This window comes from Hypanus sabinus, chromosome 1 (assembly GCF_030144855.1).
Source record: "Hypanus sabinus isolate sHypSab1 chromosome 1, sHypSab1.hap1, whole genome shotgun sequence".
NCBI lineage: Eukaryota > Metazoa > Chordata > Chondrichthyes > Myliobatiformes > Dasyatidae > Hypanus > Hypanus sabinus.
Window position 1 is genome coordinate 151,249,696 of NC_082706.1, and position 18,794 is coordinate 151,268,489.

Here is an 18,794-nt window from a genome sequence, read left to right on the forward strand (position 1 = left end):
CCTGCCTACTGCACGCACTGCGCATGCCTCTACGTGCGCTCGGCCGTCTCGCCACTTCTGCGGGATTACTCAAAGTTCTTTAAAACTTGTCGCAACTCCATGTAGCCTACTAATCTGAATATTACTTAGTAAACTGAAGTTTCGGAGAATTTCCTGAATCAATTTGGCTTTCTCTCACTTACTTCTTGCTTATATACTTTGGTAACTTGTTTTGCTCATTTTCAGAATCTGGTTGTCACCAATAAGGGAAGGCAGCGTACGTTGCCCACCCCCAACTGCTGATAATAAACCACATTCTTACGCATCTCATGAAAATACTTTCACAGAATCTGGGGGTGAGAGGGGTATGTAGGTAAAGTGACCACAGGAAACAGTGCTGTATTTCCAAATCAGGATGGTCTGTGATTTGACGAGGAACCCGTCAGTGCTGGTCCTTACGCCTGTCACTCTCATTCTTTTTGCTGATAAAAGTCACGAGTTTCGGAATTGCTTTTGAGCAGCTGCAGCTTGTGGGGGGGGGGGGAATAAGTAATTGGGGAGAATGAAAGTGCAAATCAGGCTGAATCGAATTAAATTTATTACTTACATCCTCCACATACATGTGTAGTAACGTAATTTGTAATAAACAGTCTGTGCAACAGGGTAGTCAATATAACACAGAAATACAGTTGCGTCAGCGTGAGTTAATCAGTCTGATGGCCTGGTGGAAGAGAACCTGTTGGTCTTGGCTTTTATGCCGCTGTACCGTTTCCCGAGTAGCAGCAGCTGGAACAATTTGGGCCCCTTTTACACACCTGTCTCTGTAAATGTCCTGAATAGTGGGAAGTTCACATCTACAAATGCAGAATCCTGTGATTGAGGGAAGTACAGTTCCATTACCAGGCAGTGATACAACCAGTCAAGATACTCTCAATTGTGCCCCATGTAGAAAGTTCTTAGGATTTGGGGACCCGTCCCAAACAACTTCTACGTGAAATCCTCGGTGATGTTTATGTCGAGGAATTTAAAGCTGTTCACCCTCTCAACCCCGGATCCATTGATGTCAATAGGGGTTAGCCCGTCTCCATTCCTCCTGTAATCCACAGCCAGCTCCTTTGTTTTTGCGACATTGAGGGAGGGGTTGTTTTCTCGACATCACCGTATCAGGGATCTCGGATGTCGCATTTATTCCAAATTGTAGATTTGTAAAAAGAAAAAAGACATTCAGAACAAAAGTGGGACTCTCACAAATAGGTTTGAGAATTTATTACTAGGAATAAAGAGAATGTCAGGGAAATTAAGGCAGCACAACATTTGCTAACAGACATACTTTATTGATCCCGAGGGAAATTGTGTTTCGTTAAAGTGGAATCAACCAAGAGTAGTGTAGAAATATAGCAATATAAAACCATAAATAATTAAATAAGTAAATAATGCCAAGTGGAAATAAGTCCAGGATCAGCCTATTGGCTCAGGGTGTCTGACACTCCGAGGGAGGAGTTGTAAAGTTTGATGGCCACAGGCAGGAATGACTTCCTATGACACTCAGTGTTACATCTCGGTGGAATGAGTCTCCGTTTGAACGTACTCCTGTGCCTAACCAGTACATTAAGCAACAGTCTAGGAATAATGCAGATTATTAGATTTTAAGAAATGCAGACGTGGTTGGTGGGACTTAAATAGCTGATAAATCCCAAACGCCCAATGATCTACATCCCAAAATTCTGAAATAGGTAGCTATAAGGTTGATGGTTATCATCTTTCAAAAATAGATTCTTGTATGGTTCCTGCAGTTTAGGTGTTGGTTCCACTATCTAAGAATTGAGGGAAACAGAAAACTGGGAACAAGCAACTCCTTGATTATCACAAGTAGTAAGAAAAACATTGGAACCCCAGGTTGGGTACTCTAAGCTATCTATCTCTGTGCCCAGGAATTTTGCACAGTCCATAGTACTTTTATGTATTACACTGTACTTCTACCTAAAAACAAATCATAACATCTATGAATGATGAGAACCTGATGCTGATTTGTGTCTCTGTTATGGACTGAGAGTGGGAAGTACCAGATAGACATTCAATAAACCAGTTGTTTGGATGTCCTTGCCTGATGCATCAGAGCTGGGTGTGTCTACACCCATGCCAAACCTCGCCCCCAGCAACCCTTCTCTGCCACCCATCCCACACCACTCCACTCTTGCCATTTTCAATATCCTTTGCTACTCCTCCCCCACCTCCAGAATTATAAACTCACTCTCCGCTCCATATAGTCCTGTGTAGAAGCTTTCGGCACTCTAGCCATATATATGTGCCTAAGACTTTTGCACAGTACTGAACAGTATAATGATGTAAAAAGAACTACTAAAAGAATTACTAGAATTCTTTGATGGTCTACCAAGTCGGGATAAACTACTGGAGGATGTGGTATAATTAGATTTTCAGGAAGCTTTTGTTTAGGCCTCACAGATTGGCTGATGGGCTAAGAGCAGTTGAGCAGAGACAAAGAATTGGTTAACAGAAGAAAGCAAGACTGGGAATAAACAGTCCCTTTTCTTCTGAGGTTAGTGGCCTGTGACTTGTGTGGAGAAGAAATGTAGACTATACAACATGTGTGCTGACCATGATGCCAAATTAAACCAATCCCATCTGCCTGCAGATGACCTATACCCCTCCATTACCTGCTTGGTCATGTTCTTGTCTAAATATCTTAAACTTCACCATCATATCTGCTTCCATCACCACCACCATCCTGCCCTCCCCCCCCCCCCCCCCCACCACAGCACATACCAGGCATCTAGCACTCAGTCTAAACAACCTCTTCTTTTCCACTTTCACCTTTAAACTATGTCCCATAGTTTTGGTATCACAACCCTGGGGAAAAAAGACTCTATATACCTAAGCCTCTCATAATTTTATACACTTACCGGTAGATCAGGTCTCCACTTTGCCTCTGGCACCCAAGAGAAAACAATACTAAGTTTTGCAGCCTCTGCTTGTATCTAATATTCTATAATCTAGGTGATGTTGTCGTGTCTGCTTCTGTGTCTTCTTCAAAACCACATTTTTCCTGTAATACAGCAGCCAGAACTGCACACAATACATCGAGTGTGTCTTAACCGAAATTTCTTATAGAACTGCAACCTGACTTCCTGACTTTTGCTGTCAATGCCCTAACCAATAAAGGTAGGGCACGCTGTATGCTTTCTTTCTCACCCTACTGACTTGCATTGCTACTTCCAGAACTACAGAAATCTGAGTCACGCGAGAAGCCATCGCAGAACAGGCAGCATTCAAAAGGTTAATTCTGCTTTCGTAGATGCTGCTTGGTTGGCTAAGTGATTTCATCATTTTTGTATCTGCTTTAAAGACCTTCTAAAATGTATTGGTTGTTAACTTTATCTCATTAACATTTTCTAGTCATGATGTTGTAAAATTCAAAATTTGTTGTTTATTTGAACAAGGATGTTGCTTCTGACTATTAAGTTTCCATGAAATAGTCACATAATTTTACGCAACCATCACCAATTCCTTCAATATTACAATATTAATAAGAAAAAATAAGACAGTTCAAGACCGAATAAGCAGTACCAAGGGAAATACTGAGTTAATTTCACCTTAATTGTTTTAACAGTCTTCAACTCAACATTGTCAGACAAATAAAATGCTGGAAGAACAGAGTAAACAGTTGACATTTCTGGCCAAGACCCTTCACGAGTCCTGATAAAGGGTCTCAGCCCAAAATGTCGACAGTACTCTTTTCCATCGATACTGCCTAGCCTGCTGAATTCCTCCAGCATTTTGTGTGTTGTTTGGATTTCCAGTGTCTGCAGGTGTGCTCATCTTTGTCAGACAAATGGTTCTTTCAAATACAACTTTAAAAAGGTATAGTGACAGATTATTGAATGACATAAATGTGTTAATGTAAAACTAACAGTGGTCCAATGAACTAACGCAAAGACAAAAGTAACCATTTAAAATTCAGTAATATGCTCTGTAGACAGCTTTATCAGACCCAGAAGTGCCAGTAAACAGTGAACATACTTATTTTTGCAAATTCCATTTCTGCATTTACAAACAAACTCATTGGATGACGAGTTGGAGTTTTTTTTGGCACTTTTATTCAATATAAAGTTACAATAATATACTTTTGATACAATTATCTCAAATGACATGTGTACTGTATATTTGTAGGTATAGCAGTATTGCCCCACAGCTGCTTGGCAGCTGGCATCTTCTAATGTCATAAAATACTTTTACTCCATGCTTGGCTGATTTCAGGAATAATTTTTAAACTTTAATACTTTAGAAGTTTTAGTAAACAAGAATAGATAGAAGTAGAGAGATTAAATTTAATTGCAGACATTTGGTAATTGTGTAAAGTACCATCTACCAAAGTCCAAATGACTGACATGCTGTACTCTCCAACCACAGGAAGAATGTTACGGTGTTTGACAGGTTACATATTATTCAGCTTTAAGGTTATCTTTAAAGAAATGGAATATATTCAACAATTATTTAAAAATATCAAAACACTTAGGGCTTTAGAATATGAAAACTCACCCAATATTTCAAAAGCATGTATTCCATATTTAGTTATTTGACTCCAATCTAAAAGTGCAAAATCTGTACATTAAAAATAAAAATAAAATTTGTAAAATATGTAACAAATTTTAAAAGAAAAGTGAGGAAGAGATGAGATACAGTCCTGAATGATCATTTTACTGAATTTTCAAGGTACTGCAAAAATATTGCACAAATCATTTAACTTGGTCAATTTTGTTGTTTTTAACACTAGTGAAAATGAAATTAATTTAATCTTTATGTAAGGCATTTCTATCATGCATTCTAAACATTGTAATGCTGCAGAACCAAAAGATTCCCGCACTTTGGTGAATTTTCCATATGCCATACTGCATTTCCAAAACTTAAGAAGGTGGTTCATTGGGAGGCTGCAGTTTGCGTGTGTTGAAGTAACACACCACTTGCTGAGGTAATTCAGCAAGGACACTCTGTGCAAGAACTTCTTTAGGTGCCTATTAAATGAGAGAAAAATACAAATACTTAAGAGCAACCATGAACAAAAAAAACCAAAAAACAGATAATACAACAAATTTTCAGTCATTACGGAATGAGTTCCATCTCTATCTGGTATGGGCCATTATCCTCATATCAGGCCTTAAGGAAGGACTATCCAATTAGGTGTGTTCCACATATCACTGCATTTTCCCCCTCTGCGCAAATACGCATTGAATTCACTTTTAGGTGGTGAATGCAAGATAAATAGCATTTCATCCATTAAAACAAAATCTTCAATTTTGAAAGAAAATCACAAAAAAGACTGTATATACTGGAAAACTAAAAGAAAAAACTGAAAATACTGGAAGAACAGGTTGGGTCACGTCTGTGGGAACAGAAATAGAGTTAATGCTTCAGTTTGAAGATCCTTCAATAAAACTGAAAAAGAGACAAGCTGCATGGATTGTTGGGGGGGGGGGGGGGATGGGAGGTGTCTTGAGTCTCTGGTACACTGAAACCAGGGTGATCATGAAAATAATCGTTAAGCAGTCATCGAGTGAATGGAGCAGCTGGAGAGCAAAAACATATGACAACAGTGCTTGGGTTTTGCAAAACTGCAACAGATAGCAGCTCAACTTCCTGACTATTACAAGCAATTTTATTTCAGAATTCTTTTAGTCATTTTGTCAACTGCCTTGCATCTGAGCTGCATTTACCAATCCTGATGCTTGTGGAAGCAGCTTCTTCTTATTTAATTTTAGTATTGTTGGATACATCCTCCCCACCCCACTTTTTGTATTAAATTTTACTTGTGAAGATGAAGGAAAAATCCAATCACTTTTGCCAGTCTATGACTTTCCATTCGTCTCAGCTTCTCCCATTTTCCTCCATGGTTGCTACTAGACCTGATGAATTCCTCCAGTGTTTTGTGTGTTACTATAGGTTACAAAATACCCGACATATGTACAATCCATACGTTCAAAGCTTTGGCATTTGGCAGATCGACATTATGTGTTTTCCAGATGCTGTGCAGCTTCAAGCACGTTCTGAATGTGAGAACTCAGTTTGTGGCTGCATTTTCAACTGGTGAACTGTTCAGGTTATGAACAGCTCCAAATTCCAGCACCCAGAGATTGTTGTCGCCCCAAAACCAAATCATGTTCTTCACTTAAAGTGTTCAATTCATGACTCAGTCTTCACTATGCAGCTACATCATAATACGTACATTCCATGGCAGATTTACTTTTTTAAAAACATCGAAACCATCAAAATACTTACTCATTGTATAAATGTGTATGGAAATACATGATAATTTATCAGGTACATTCAACAATTCATGAATAATTTCTAATTATACAATATTTTAATGTTTTTGTTACATAGAAATTGTGAAGCAGACTTAAATTATTATTGGTTTATATAACATACTTACATTTTGAAATTTCCTAAATGGTACAAATTGGACAATATCTCTGATAGCAGGTTCTCCAGTGGGTGATCTCAGAACTCCATCATCACCATCCAGAAACTCCATGGCACTAAAATCTGCCCCACCAACACCAATAATGATGATGGACATTGGCAATTTTGCAGCATTAACAATGGCCCGTCGTGTATCGTCTAAATCAGTTATCACTCCATCTGTGATGATCAGCAGGATGTAATATTGCTGCCAAAAGATTGATCATAACATATATAATTCACAAAAATTATACAAAGGGATTAATTTGACAAGATCAACAGAATCTAGTTTCCTAGTAAACAATTCATTTACAAAAGACTATTGAAACACTTGAATAATATATTTTCCTACAATTATGATAGATTGAAATTGATTTTTACTATCTGCTTGCAATATTTAATTTAACCTGCTTTTATTTGCAGATCTCTCAAGTAGAAGTGATAACGAAGTTTTCCAAAACAAAAGTAATAACAACTTGCTGCATTAAAAAAAGGTCTCATTTCTTCTCTGGCCATTTTGCCAATAACCTTAAACTTATGTTATTTTAACTGAATTTTAAGAGGGTTCAATATCTCAACAAAAAAAAAACTGCTTAACTGTCATTTATAACACTTTTACAAAGGAGTCAGTATTTGTTCAGTGCTTATTCAAGAAGAAAGAATTTCTGGGATGTAACGTGGATCAAGAAGTACCAACTTCATTCATGGACTGCAGTGAATCAAAAAAAAACCCTGATTTAGGATCAGCTTCTTCTCCTCTGCTATCAGATTTCTGACTGTTCCGTTGACAGTAACATTATTTTTTCTTTCACTGCACTATTTTGTAATTTAGTAATTTTAGTGTCTTTGTACTGTACTGCTGCCGTAGAACAAAGTTTCACATTATTTAAGTTAAATCTGACTCGCCTTCACTCTTCTAAATCAGATTTGTTGTTACACTCGTCCCGCTACGAGTTATCCAAGTAGCTCTTGACAATGGCCTGAATATGCCCAGGAAATGTCAGAATTTGCCCACATACCCCACATAACATGACAACAGTAATTTATATCCAAACAGTTACAGTTAGTGTTTTGACAAGTTTAAGTGCTGAATTTCTCATGGGATTTCACCAAATTTCCAAAGTTACCCTCATTTCATACTGGTTAGAGTGAAGGAATCCTACCACACAGTGCAGGAAATTTTTGTATCAGATTGGACCATATACAGGGACTTTATCGTGAAAATGTAGTTGTGAGGGACTTAGAATTAATACTTCAGCTTGTTTTTAATTGTTTGAGTGGCATTAAATATCCTAGAATTTTATTTTTCCAAATGTCTGAGTGTATCTGAACTTCATAACCATTAAGTGTTTGATATCTTTAACACTCAGCTGAGCCTGTTGTCCATATCAAGGAACTGCATGAACTCACAGCGATCAAATCAGCCCTGAACAAAGTTCACAGTGGAGTACATGTGATCACAAATTGGCACTGCAAATTTTACCAGCAATATTTGATATCTTAGCCTACCATCTGCTTTCTATGTTTAAGTTTTAAGGAATTCAGCCCATCACATCTAAGCTCTCACGGCAAACTAATTCTCCAAATAATTTTCCCAGTAACCTTTTCAATCCAAATTCCCATCTACTCTCTTCCCCATTCCTACCATAAATCCTACTAGGAGCAGTTTACAGAGGCTAATCGACCCCATCAGCCTTTATATTTTTGAAACATGGAATGCAACCAGAGAATCTGGACAAAACTCACTTGATTACAAGAACAGACCAATAACAGTACTGAAGAAATTTGGGGTTGTTGCAACCACAACCAAAGTAATGCAAAGAGATACCGTAAATTCCGGACTATAAGCCGCTACTTTTTTCCCACACTTTGAACACTGCAGCAACACCGCGGCCTATACTACGGTGCGGCTAACGCATGTTTTTTTTTCATGCCGCCAAAAACATTTTGCCTCGTAACAGTAGACCAATAAAATTGATGAGTAGTTCACAGAGGTCCAATGAAATTGTACGATAAATCAAGCGCACTTTCACAATTATTGTAAATCAGTCATTTGTACTCACCCTCATCAACATGGAAAACACTCGAAGAAAAGCATATGATGCAGTTTTTAAGTTAAAGGCGATCAATCTGGCCGTTGAAGAAGGAAATCGAGCTGCTGCACATAATCTTGGCATAAATGAATCGATGTTGAGATGGTGGAGACGCCAGCGTGAAGAACTGAGTCAATGCAAAAAGACGACAAAAGCTTTCAGAGGTAATCATAGCAGATGGCCCGAACTTGAAAACTTTCTTGAAGACTGGGTTAACACACAGAGAGCAGGCGGCCGCGGTGTTTCCACCGTGCAGATCAGACTGAAGGCTGAAGCAATCGCCACCAAAATGAAAATCGAAGATTTTAGAGGTGGGCCATCGTGGTGTTTTAGATTTATGAGACGAAAAGGCCTGTCCGTCAGGGTACGCACGACTCTGTGTCAGCAGCTCCCTCCCGACCACGAGGAAAAGCTTGCTAACTTCCGCACATTCACTCAAACAAAGATAGCGGAGAATTCCATCGGGCCAGATGATATCATAAATATGGATGAAGTACCTTTGACGTTTGACCTGCCTCTCACTCGGACTGTTAATAAAAAAGGTGACTCGTCCATCACACTGAAAACAAGTGGCCATGAGAGAACGCATTTTACTTGAGTTCTGAGCTGCACAGCATCCGGACTAAAGCTTCCACTGATGGTGATTTTTTAAGCGGCTGACAATGAAAGTTCAGTGAAAGCTGCCATCAAGAGTACAAACTCAATTCCAGCTGTGATTCCTGGGGGCACCACGAAGTATTTGCAGCCACTGGACATCAGCGTGAACCGGGCATTTAAAGTGGCGCTGCGCGTTGAGTGGGAGGTTTGGATGACGAGCGGCGAGAAATCCTTTACCAAAACAGGACGCATGCGAAGAGCATCTTTAACTCAAGTCTGCCAGTAGATCCTAAATGCGTGGAGCGGTGTCACAACTTCCACCATCACCAGCGGGTTTCGAAAGGCTGGACTGCTGCGTGATGAAGAGGACCGCGTGCGCTCAAGTGAGAGCGACAACGAAGAGACTGAAGTGAGTGACGAGATCCTGAGGTTGTTCAATTCGGACACTGAAGGACTTTGATGGTTTTAGTGCGCAGGAGGAAGATGAAGAAGGCGATCAATAACTTTTCCTGGTAGGCTGCAGTATATATATTTTTTTTACCAGTCGTTAGGAGATACTGGAATGTTGTTCGTGCACTGTTCAGTAAAAAAGTATACGCAACGTAATTTGTGTGTTACCGATACGTATGTATGTTTAAAAGTAGCTGTGTTACAGGCACTGTTCGAAAAAAAAGCATTTGCAATATATATTTGTTTATGTTACCATACGGATTTAATTAAAAGTTAAAAAATCCTCACGTGTAATATCTTTCTGTGTAAATATCTCATATTACAACATGGGACACCTGCGACTTAAAATCCGGTGTGGCTTGTACAAGTACAAAATTGATTTTCTTTCTAAAATTAGAGCGTGCGGCTTTTAATCAGGTGCGCTCTGTAGTCCGGAATCTACGGTAAATATCAGACAATGAACTTCTACGCTAAGCATGCATTGATAAAGCCTTGCTTTTGAAACAACAGTTATATATCTGAAATGTTCTTCTATTTGGGAGCATAAAACATACATTACTGCACTGAATGTTCTGTTTAAACTTTCACAGGCAATGCCAGCAGTACTTAAAAGGGTTAATCACCACTGACTCCTCAGTTTAAGGGCAGATAACAATTATCCACATTAGTGCATCTCGTCAGATACAGATCAAACCAAGAAAGCTTACTTTCTTAAACAGTGAGAATTTTTTTAAAAAATCATGATTGTTGTTGCCTTTAGCATTAATTCCAGATATAATTACTTGTATTTATATTTTCCCAGGGATTTAAATTATGTCCCTGGAGCTCTGGATGCAGGAGCATAACTTAGCCACTATCCTGCTGCACCCCATAAAGCTTAAACACATACAGTAAAGACTTCATTTCTGCTCTTATTCCCATTCTGACACATCGGTCCATGGACTCCTCTACTGCCGTGATGAAGCCACAGTCAAGGCTGGAACTGCAACCCCTTGTATTCTGTCTGGGTAGCCTTGAACCTGATGGCATTAACATTGATTCCTTGAACTTCCGGTAATGCTCTCCCCCCACCCCACTTACCCCTCACCATTCCAATTTCCCTCCCTCACCTTATTTCCTTGCCTGTCTATCACCTCCCTCTGATGCTCCTCCCACTTCCCTTTCTTCCATGGGCTGTCCTCTCCTAACAGATTTCCCCTTCTCCAGCCCTTTAATTCTTTCACCAATCAACTTCCCAGATCTTTAGTTCATCGCTCCCCACCCCCTCCCGGTTTCATCTATCACCTATCTTGTATTTCTTCCTCCCCTCCCCCACTTTCTTACTCTCTCATCTTTTTTCTCCAGTTCTGATGAAGGGTTTGGCCCCGAAATGTCAACTATTTACTCTTTTCCATAGATGCTGCCCAGCCTGCTGAGTTCCCCCAGCATTGTGTGTGTGGCTTGGATTTCCAGCATCTGCAGATTTTCTCTTATTTCTGCACTTATTTCTCCATTAAAGGGGAACAATACTTCTACAATGTTTTTCTCTTCAAATATTAATACTGAAAATGTCATTGTTCTAATCATTTAACTCTTATTTGATAATGACCTTTGAGATGTAAATATCACAAAGTGTTGGTATTTTCTTCCCATTCTAATTTGCTGCTTACGTTTTCTCATTAAGTTACAGTGGCAGGAGATCCATTCGCAACATGTCTTAAAGCTATTCCCAGACGCAGGCTAGTCGATGTGCAAGGCAAGGAATACTTACTGAAGCTTTTGGCTGCTGTGATGCTGCAGCTGCAAAGTTTGCCACGTGGCTTATAATGGGAGAGAAGTTTGTTGGACCATAAAGCCTAACTTGAGGAAGGCAGTTGCAGTAGGCAGCAATTATCCCTGGAACCCCTAAAGTACAAAATAAATTGTTAGCAAAGGAATTCACCACATCTGGTCATGGCTGCTACTAAACCCAAGTTAGTGCTTCTTTCCCATTATGAGGTAACCGTTAATACATCGTGGTTACTTAATTATAAAATAGACTGAATACATCATGTGCTAAAAATATTCTATTTACAAATTTAAATAATGTATACTTAAAACAGTTGTCCATTAGAGTGCAAAGACAAACCACTCATCTCATGAACATTGACCTGGTTTTGCTCAAATTAGTTACAATACTTACAATACTTACTGGCATAGTAGCATAATTATTGTGTATATAGTGCATTCATATGTTAAGAAAATTCCAAAAGGTCAAGGACAACAAAGCAATTCTTCTCAAATGGTTTCAGTATCAATAGCTCCAAGTGAGAAAATGACATGAGATCATACCATTATTTAATCATATGAAAGTTGCATCTGAAGTTCAGTGCAGTTACTTGCAACAGTTCTATTTCAGATAAAAGAAATTTAAAGTTTCACATATGTTGCATCTTTCATGACCAGACAAGTAAGTGCAGTCACTTTAAACAATCACTTTAAATATGATTAAAATCTACAAGGGAAACATAAATTGACCAGTTAGCATCAAATTGACTGCAATACCTTTAGTTCTTTGTCATTTAAGGAATTAAGCTAATTGATCTGAACTGTTAAGAAATCTTGCATAACAAAATAGTTTTAAAAATCTCTTTTCAAAATTTAAAACAAATTTCATGAATAGATTAGTCCAAAGCACATTGATGTTTGAAGCTCATTTCAAAAGTGACTGAAATCTTTGACTTCAAGGAAATTGCTCAGCATATTCCTTGACCTACAGCAACAGCACAGATCTAAATTAACTCCCATTACACCAATCCCCCTTCTCTTCATTTACAAAACCACTACAGAATAAAGCGTCCCATACCTTCACAAAATGGATTTTGAAGATTGAAGTTAAGTGGAAATTCATGGGATACCTGCAGAACAAAGAACAATGTATAGTGTTGATGCACCATCAATAACTCACACTGAGACGTAAGGCGAGATATCGGCTTTTATTGACTGGAAGAAGGAACCAGGAGTGAGTGTCTATCATACAATGTCTTGGAGACTGAGGCCGAGCGTCAGGCCGCAGATCTCCTTTATACAGGGGCCTGTGGGAGGAGCCACAGGAGCAGTCAGCAGGGGAATGTCCCGACAGGCACATAGTTCACCACAAGTGTATATCACATAAGTAATATTTTACTTGAATGCATTTATACAAAAGATAAACTTTAACACTTACATGCCAGGTAGGAGGTATTTTTGCACCAAACCCAAATGCCGGGAATAATTTGTCTCTGTAAATGCAAATCATAATTAATTGTCTGCCTCCACATCAGAGTTATCACATGAAAATAAGTTGCATGAACATTAACAAGTAGAAGTACCTGCAACTATTAAAGCAGGTACCCAAATTATTCTGTATAATAATCTCAAATCATGGATGGTCATAACATAATTTTTGCAAGACGTATTTTATTCTAGGATGTTAAGGAGGAAGCTTATTTACCCAACAAACAGGTTTTGAAGTTTGTTGATTAAATACCAAAGGGATGATGGTGTTGAACACTGAGCTGTAATCAATAAATGGCAGACTGACTGTTGTCCAGTTAGCCCAAGGCTGAGTGGACAGCCAGTGATACTGCATCCAGATCCTTGCACAAGCACGAGCGAATTCTGGCCATGCCTAACCACTTAAAACATTATATCATAGTAGATGTCGAGCGCTACTACTAAATATAGAATATACAAGTTATACTATACTGTGTACAGCAGGATGGTGTGTGACTTGGAGGTGAATCTTCAGATTTCCTACATGATCATTGCCCTTATCCTTCTTGGTGATAAAAGTTCTGGATTTGGAGGTACTGCTAGATTTTAATGATGAGGCACACTGATGTGACTTCCCACTGTTACATACCCCGTGACTGGGTGTCTGACCAGCAGAGAAAGAAGAATCCGTTGGAGTCTGGTGGTACCAACTAAAGGTGTTTATTAGTAAACTACACAATATAATATTAAAAATGCAAATATACATATAAAACAAGTCAGCAGTAATAAACCTAAAAGTGTAGGAATAATAATAATCAATAATAAACAAGCTCTATCGATGTCTAGGGGTAAATGAACTGTCATAGGAAAGTATAGAGTTCAGTTCATAAATGCTGAGGTGGTTATGGTTGTTGTATTGAAATCACTAGAGAGACGGAGAGACAGAGAGATGTAACAGCAACAGCTGCAGCAGGCAAACCTTTTGTGGCTTTCTTAATCCATCATATCATTGTGGTCATTCAGTTATGACCCCTCCGTCCTTCAGATAGACCGTTCTTCTGTGGTGGACTCATCACTCTGGCATGAGTGGACACACACACAAGTCCCCACCGGCCCTGCTGTAACACTGTGAACTTTACTGACCGATCTCCTGGTTCGGTCTCCGAAGCCCCCACCTTTCTGTGGGTTCCCAACACTCAGTCAGTGTCCACTGGTGTGTCTGAAGGGTGTCTCTCCAGACCTGTCTTTTATCCTGTTATGTCCTCAGCCCCCTCCTTTGTGAGAATCGCAAGAGCACTAGTTGAGGGGGGGTTAGTAGACCCAGGAAATGGGAGAGAGAGAGACATGCCGAATACCTCATTCCACCACGATGCAAAATAATGCGACATTGACCACTGTCTCCTGGAGACCACGTTTGTGGATTGGGGACTATGCTACATGCAAGCCCTCGGGCAAAGTGGGCTGGTTAAGAGAGAGATTGCATCATCCCAACCTGATTGACATCTGAGACCCCATGAGGAAGCATAAAAGAGGGTCTGGGGGAACAACCCCTTCAGACGCACCAGAAGAAATGCTAACGATCCCGTAGTAGCGGGAAGCCATTTGAAGGTAGCCACGTGCGTTCGATTCCGTGGCTGGAATCGGTGGCTTGAACCACGGAAACCAGCTTTTAGCTAACAACGGGGAAGCCCGCTCCCCGATTCAACGGATTTGCTTCATAAAAGACCCGGGCAAGTTTCTTTTCTCACCAATCTCTCTCTCTCTCTCCAACAAGTGAAAACCCAGCGGTCCCCAAAAGGCTGAAGCCTGCAGGAACTGAGTGACTTTTATATTTCCATCAGGCAATGTATTATCCCCTAGACCAGGGGTCAGCAACCCACGGCTCCGGAGCTGCATGCGACTCTTTCATCTCTATGCTGCGGCTCCCTGTGGCTTTGGAAAATAAATGATGAGTATTTAATTAAAATGTATTTTATGTTAGTTTGTTAGTTTTTGAAATGTAATTCTAAATTTGAAGATTATGTTGATCTTGTACAATCTAAATAAAACGTGTTTTTTGTCGCTATTAATATACGTCACCACTGCCAGTGCCTGACACCCACCAGTGCGCGATTTCTTTAATTTTTCGATCCAAGGTAGGCTAACTATGGAGAATTCTAAAAAAAGAAAAGTGACTGAAGAAAACAGAACGTTTAATGATACGTGGGCAGATTCATTTGCTTTCACTGCTGAGGAGACTGGTTTACAGGTATGCTTAATATGCAATGAGAAACTAGCAAACAACAAAAAGTCAAAAGTCGCAAGACATTTCCAGAATAAACACGCAGCCTTTGCTCAAAAATATCCGGATGGAGATGAGAGGAAAAAAAGCTGTTTCGGAACTGATGCAAAAGGTTGATCTGAGCAAAAATCATTTCAAGAAGTGGATGATGTCCGGAAAATCAACGACAAATGCTAGTTTTGTTGCCGCTCAGGAAATAGTCAGGCACGGGAAGCAGTTTACAGATGGTGAATATATAAAAGAATCTTTCATTAAGATTTCAGAACATCTATTCACGGACTTTAAAAACAAGAGTGAAATTGTGCAGAAAATCAGGGATATGCCCCTCTCTGCAAAGACTGTCAAAGACAGAACCATAAAAATGGCAGAAGACATCACAAGACAATAAATTAAAGACATCAATTCAGCTGTGGCCTACTCGATTGCCTGTGACGAGTCTAAAGACAAAGGTGATATTGAACAAATAGCGCTGTTCTGCCGGTATGTAAACTCTGTTTGGAGTCCTGTCGATCTTTGGATCCACATATGTATGTGAGCAGGTGTTCTCCAACATGAACTTTATTAAAAACAAACATCGCGCACGCCTCACAGATGACAGCTTGCGATCCTGTGTAAAGATGAAGGTGACGTCATACAGCCCTGATGTGCAGACGCTGTGCGCTGAGGTCCAGGAGCAGAAATCCCATTAACCAAGTATGATAAATATTTTAATTGCCTATTATTTTATGTATATTCATATTTTTTACATATATTCATATTATGTATATTCATATTGTTCAGTGAAATAGTCCTTTTATTTTTCAGGTTGACAGCTGGCTGACGTTATTTTTGGTTTGCTGCTGGCGGACAATTTAAGTTCGGCGTTTTTCATAAATACAAGAAGGACTCAGATAGACATTGAGTATTTTACTTAAAAGTAACCTTCAACCCAACGTCTTTTTTTCGGAGTTCAAAAAGTTTTTGTTGCATGCAGAAATGTAATTTCGTTTTCTCTGCAGGAGTTCATCGATTTCATAAATGCAACACATTATAGTTTGTTTATACATAGCATAAAGGCAAAAAAAATGTTGTATGCAGTGTTATTTCATTTTAAATGTCAAACGGGTTTTGTGGCTCCCAGTGTTTTCTTTTCTGTGGGAAACGGGGCCAAATGGCTCTTTCAGTGGTAAAGGTTGCTGACCCCTGCCCTAGACAAACGATCGAGCTGTTTCTTATTGATGGTTATTATTAGACCCGCGCTTTTAGATTGAGTAGTGACGACGTATATTATCTGAATGTTTGTATTAATCTTGTTTTTGTGCCCCTTCATAAATGAAGACTTTTAAAAATAGTACCATCAGACTTCAACAGACCTCTCTATCTTTGCTGGTAAGTGATCCAGTTACGGGATTTTGTAACAATCCCCACTCACGGGGTCTGAGCTATCCATCAACTCTGAATGACCGTGTCCATCAAATCAGGCCACTCCTGCTATCTCCTGAGCAATGTTAACAAGCAAAGTAAAGTCCTTGTAGTGGAAGGTAAATAATCCAGGAAGAGTCAAAATACAGTAAATCAACAGTCTCTCTCCCCCTCTTATCTGCAGCAGATGTTCTTGCCTGTGTTTCATCTCTCTCTCTTTCATGAGCAGCATAGCAACAGCAATAGTTCGTAGTTCTCAGGAGGTGGGTGGGATGGTTAACTCTGCACCCCATTGTCCATCAGGTCTGTTTATCACTCATAACACCACTAATTAAGAGGAAATTAGTGTTTAGGTGATGAGCTTTTTGGCATTGGAGTTACACTCATCAAGATAATTGGACAATATTAAAACGCAACTTGTAAATTCATAAAATTCTATGTATAAAAATTACAATTCCAATGCCCCAAACTTCCACCTCAAATACTCAAGAAAAATGTAGGCACGTTCTATACTTAAACTTCTAAATGCAATCGCAAAACACACTGATTTCACAGCAGCAGGAGTGTAAACAATGACAACTAAAGAGCCCAAGAGACTAAAAAATGGTCACTTGACTATTACAATTTTGTGGGATGACCAGCAAAGATATGCTTAGTGGGACAGGGATCAGATTATAAATTGTTGGTACAGTGAAATACAACAGTGCCAAGTTACAAAGCACGACAGCAGAAAACTGTCAAGTTGGTTTGGAGTCAATTTCAGCTGTGATGGTGCTGGGATTGCTCACCACAAAGTTCAAAACCCAAATGAAGACCTTAAGCCCTATCTGATATAAATAGCCACGAATACTCTCACTAAAAGGTCTGGAACTAACCAATCTTTAAAGATTAGCTTACTTTCCTTTTTATCCTTCACAGCGGGTTCAGCTGCCAGTAGCCACTATTTGAGTGGTGGGTCCCCTCGCCCTACCAGGAAGCTACTTCCAACTAACAAAGCAGTTCATCCATTTTCAATGGCACACATTTAAATCCAAACAACATACTTAAAACACATTTATAATGCAGGATTTCTATCATAAACATTTTCAAATTGCAAACCATTTCTAGAGCACAAAGGATTTCCAAAACACAGGTGCAACTCCTGTAAGCTAAAAAGACATACTACCAATGCAGATGAGCAAATCGTCCAATACAGATATTGAAGCCAAAGGAATGGATTCTAGTTCACCCCACATTTCTTTCACGTTTCTTGATGCTCGTTCACCCATTCCTAATAAGCCTGAACTTCTCTCCAACTTTACACTGTTTCTTTCCACTTGGGAGACTTCACACGTTTACAGTATTTCCTCAGATACCCTTTTTACAAAAACTGCCCCTTGGAAACAGTTCCCAGCTACCCACAATTAATGTTATAAAGCTAACTTCTCCGAGTACATAAGCCTTCCGACTATAAATGCATCAGTTATTTGATATACTATATAATATTATCCATCCGGTCTGCATGCATTTTTGAACGATACAACTTAAATCAGTGTTGTCTATTTTGAAACAAGCCAAATTAAACACCCATTCCCTATACTGCACCTCCTGAGCAGCAACAAACCAAGTACAGTGACAAACATCCTACTTTTTGCAGGAAGAGCATCTACTATGTACACAGCTTGCTTACAAAGCCGTGATTTCAAACTTCAAACTAATTACTGCGTGCCATTTACATTTTCAAAACAGAAGACTGACTCCTATTTATGACCAGAAACTAAACAAAGCATATTGTTGGAAGTATAACTTACATGGTACGATCTTACAAGTGGCAGCTGCTGTTTAATAATAATATTAATAATGAATACTTCATTGATCCAGAGTGGGAAATTCAGCAGCGACATTTAAAAACACAATTCACAATGTGCAGACCTAACTAATAATAAACTACAGAATAATAACATACACAATAATGTACCAATGTGCAATAACAATGTATAAAATTATAAAGCAGAGACCATTGTACTATGATGTGTATTCTCCTGTCACACCGAGATGAACTGTTGAATATGATTATTGTATTTGATAGGAAAGATTTTCTGTAACGATCCTTGTGACAGTGGAGCTGAATGAGTCTGTTCAAAAGGGTGCTCCGCTGCTTATTCAGTAGGTTATGGAGGGGATGTGCCTGATTGTCCATAATGGATAACAGTTTGTTTAGTGACCTCCTCTCAGCCACTACTCAAAAGAGTCTGGGTTGTAGGCAAGGATGGATTCAGCCTTTCTGGAGTTTATTTAGTCTTTTTGCATCACCTGCACCGATGCTG

General features: G+C 39.2%; 1 protein-coding gene across 3 annotated transcripts in view; it reads right to left on the reverse strand.

Annotated features, from left to right (window-relative positions):
* Positions 1 to 3,399: 3,399 nt before the first annotated feature.
* LOC132399112 (copine-3-like) overlaps positions 3,400 to 18,794 on the reverse strand; it is a 59,071-nt gene continuing 43,676 nt past the window's right edge. For all 3 annotated transcript variants that reach the window (XM_059979097.1, XM_059979107.1, XM_059979091.1), the window contains exons 12-16: positions 12,778 to 12,832; positions 12,418 to 12,469; positions 11,344 to 11,477; positions 6,425 to 6,661; positions 3,400 to 5,009 (exon numbers count right to left, since the gene is read on the reverse strand). In XM_059979097.1, the coding sequence (XP_059835080.1) occupies positions 4,902 to 5,009; positions 6,425 to 6,661; positions 11,344 to 11,477; positions 12,418 to 12,469; positions 12,778 to 12,832 (586 nt within the window). In that variant the 3' untranslated portion in view covers positions 3,400 to 4,901. The remainder of the gene's footprint in view (positions 5,010 to 6,424; positions 6,662 to 11,343; positions 11,478 to 12,417; positions 12,470 to 12,777; positions 12,833 to 18,794) is intronic.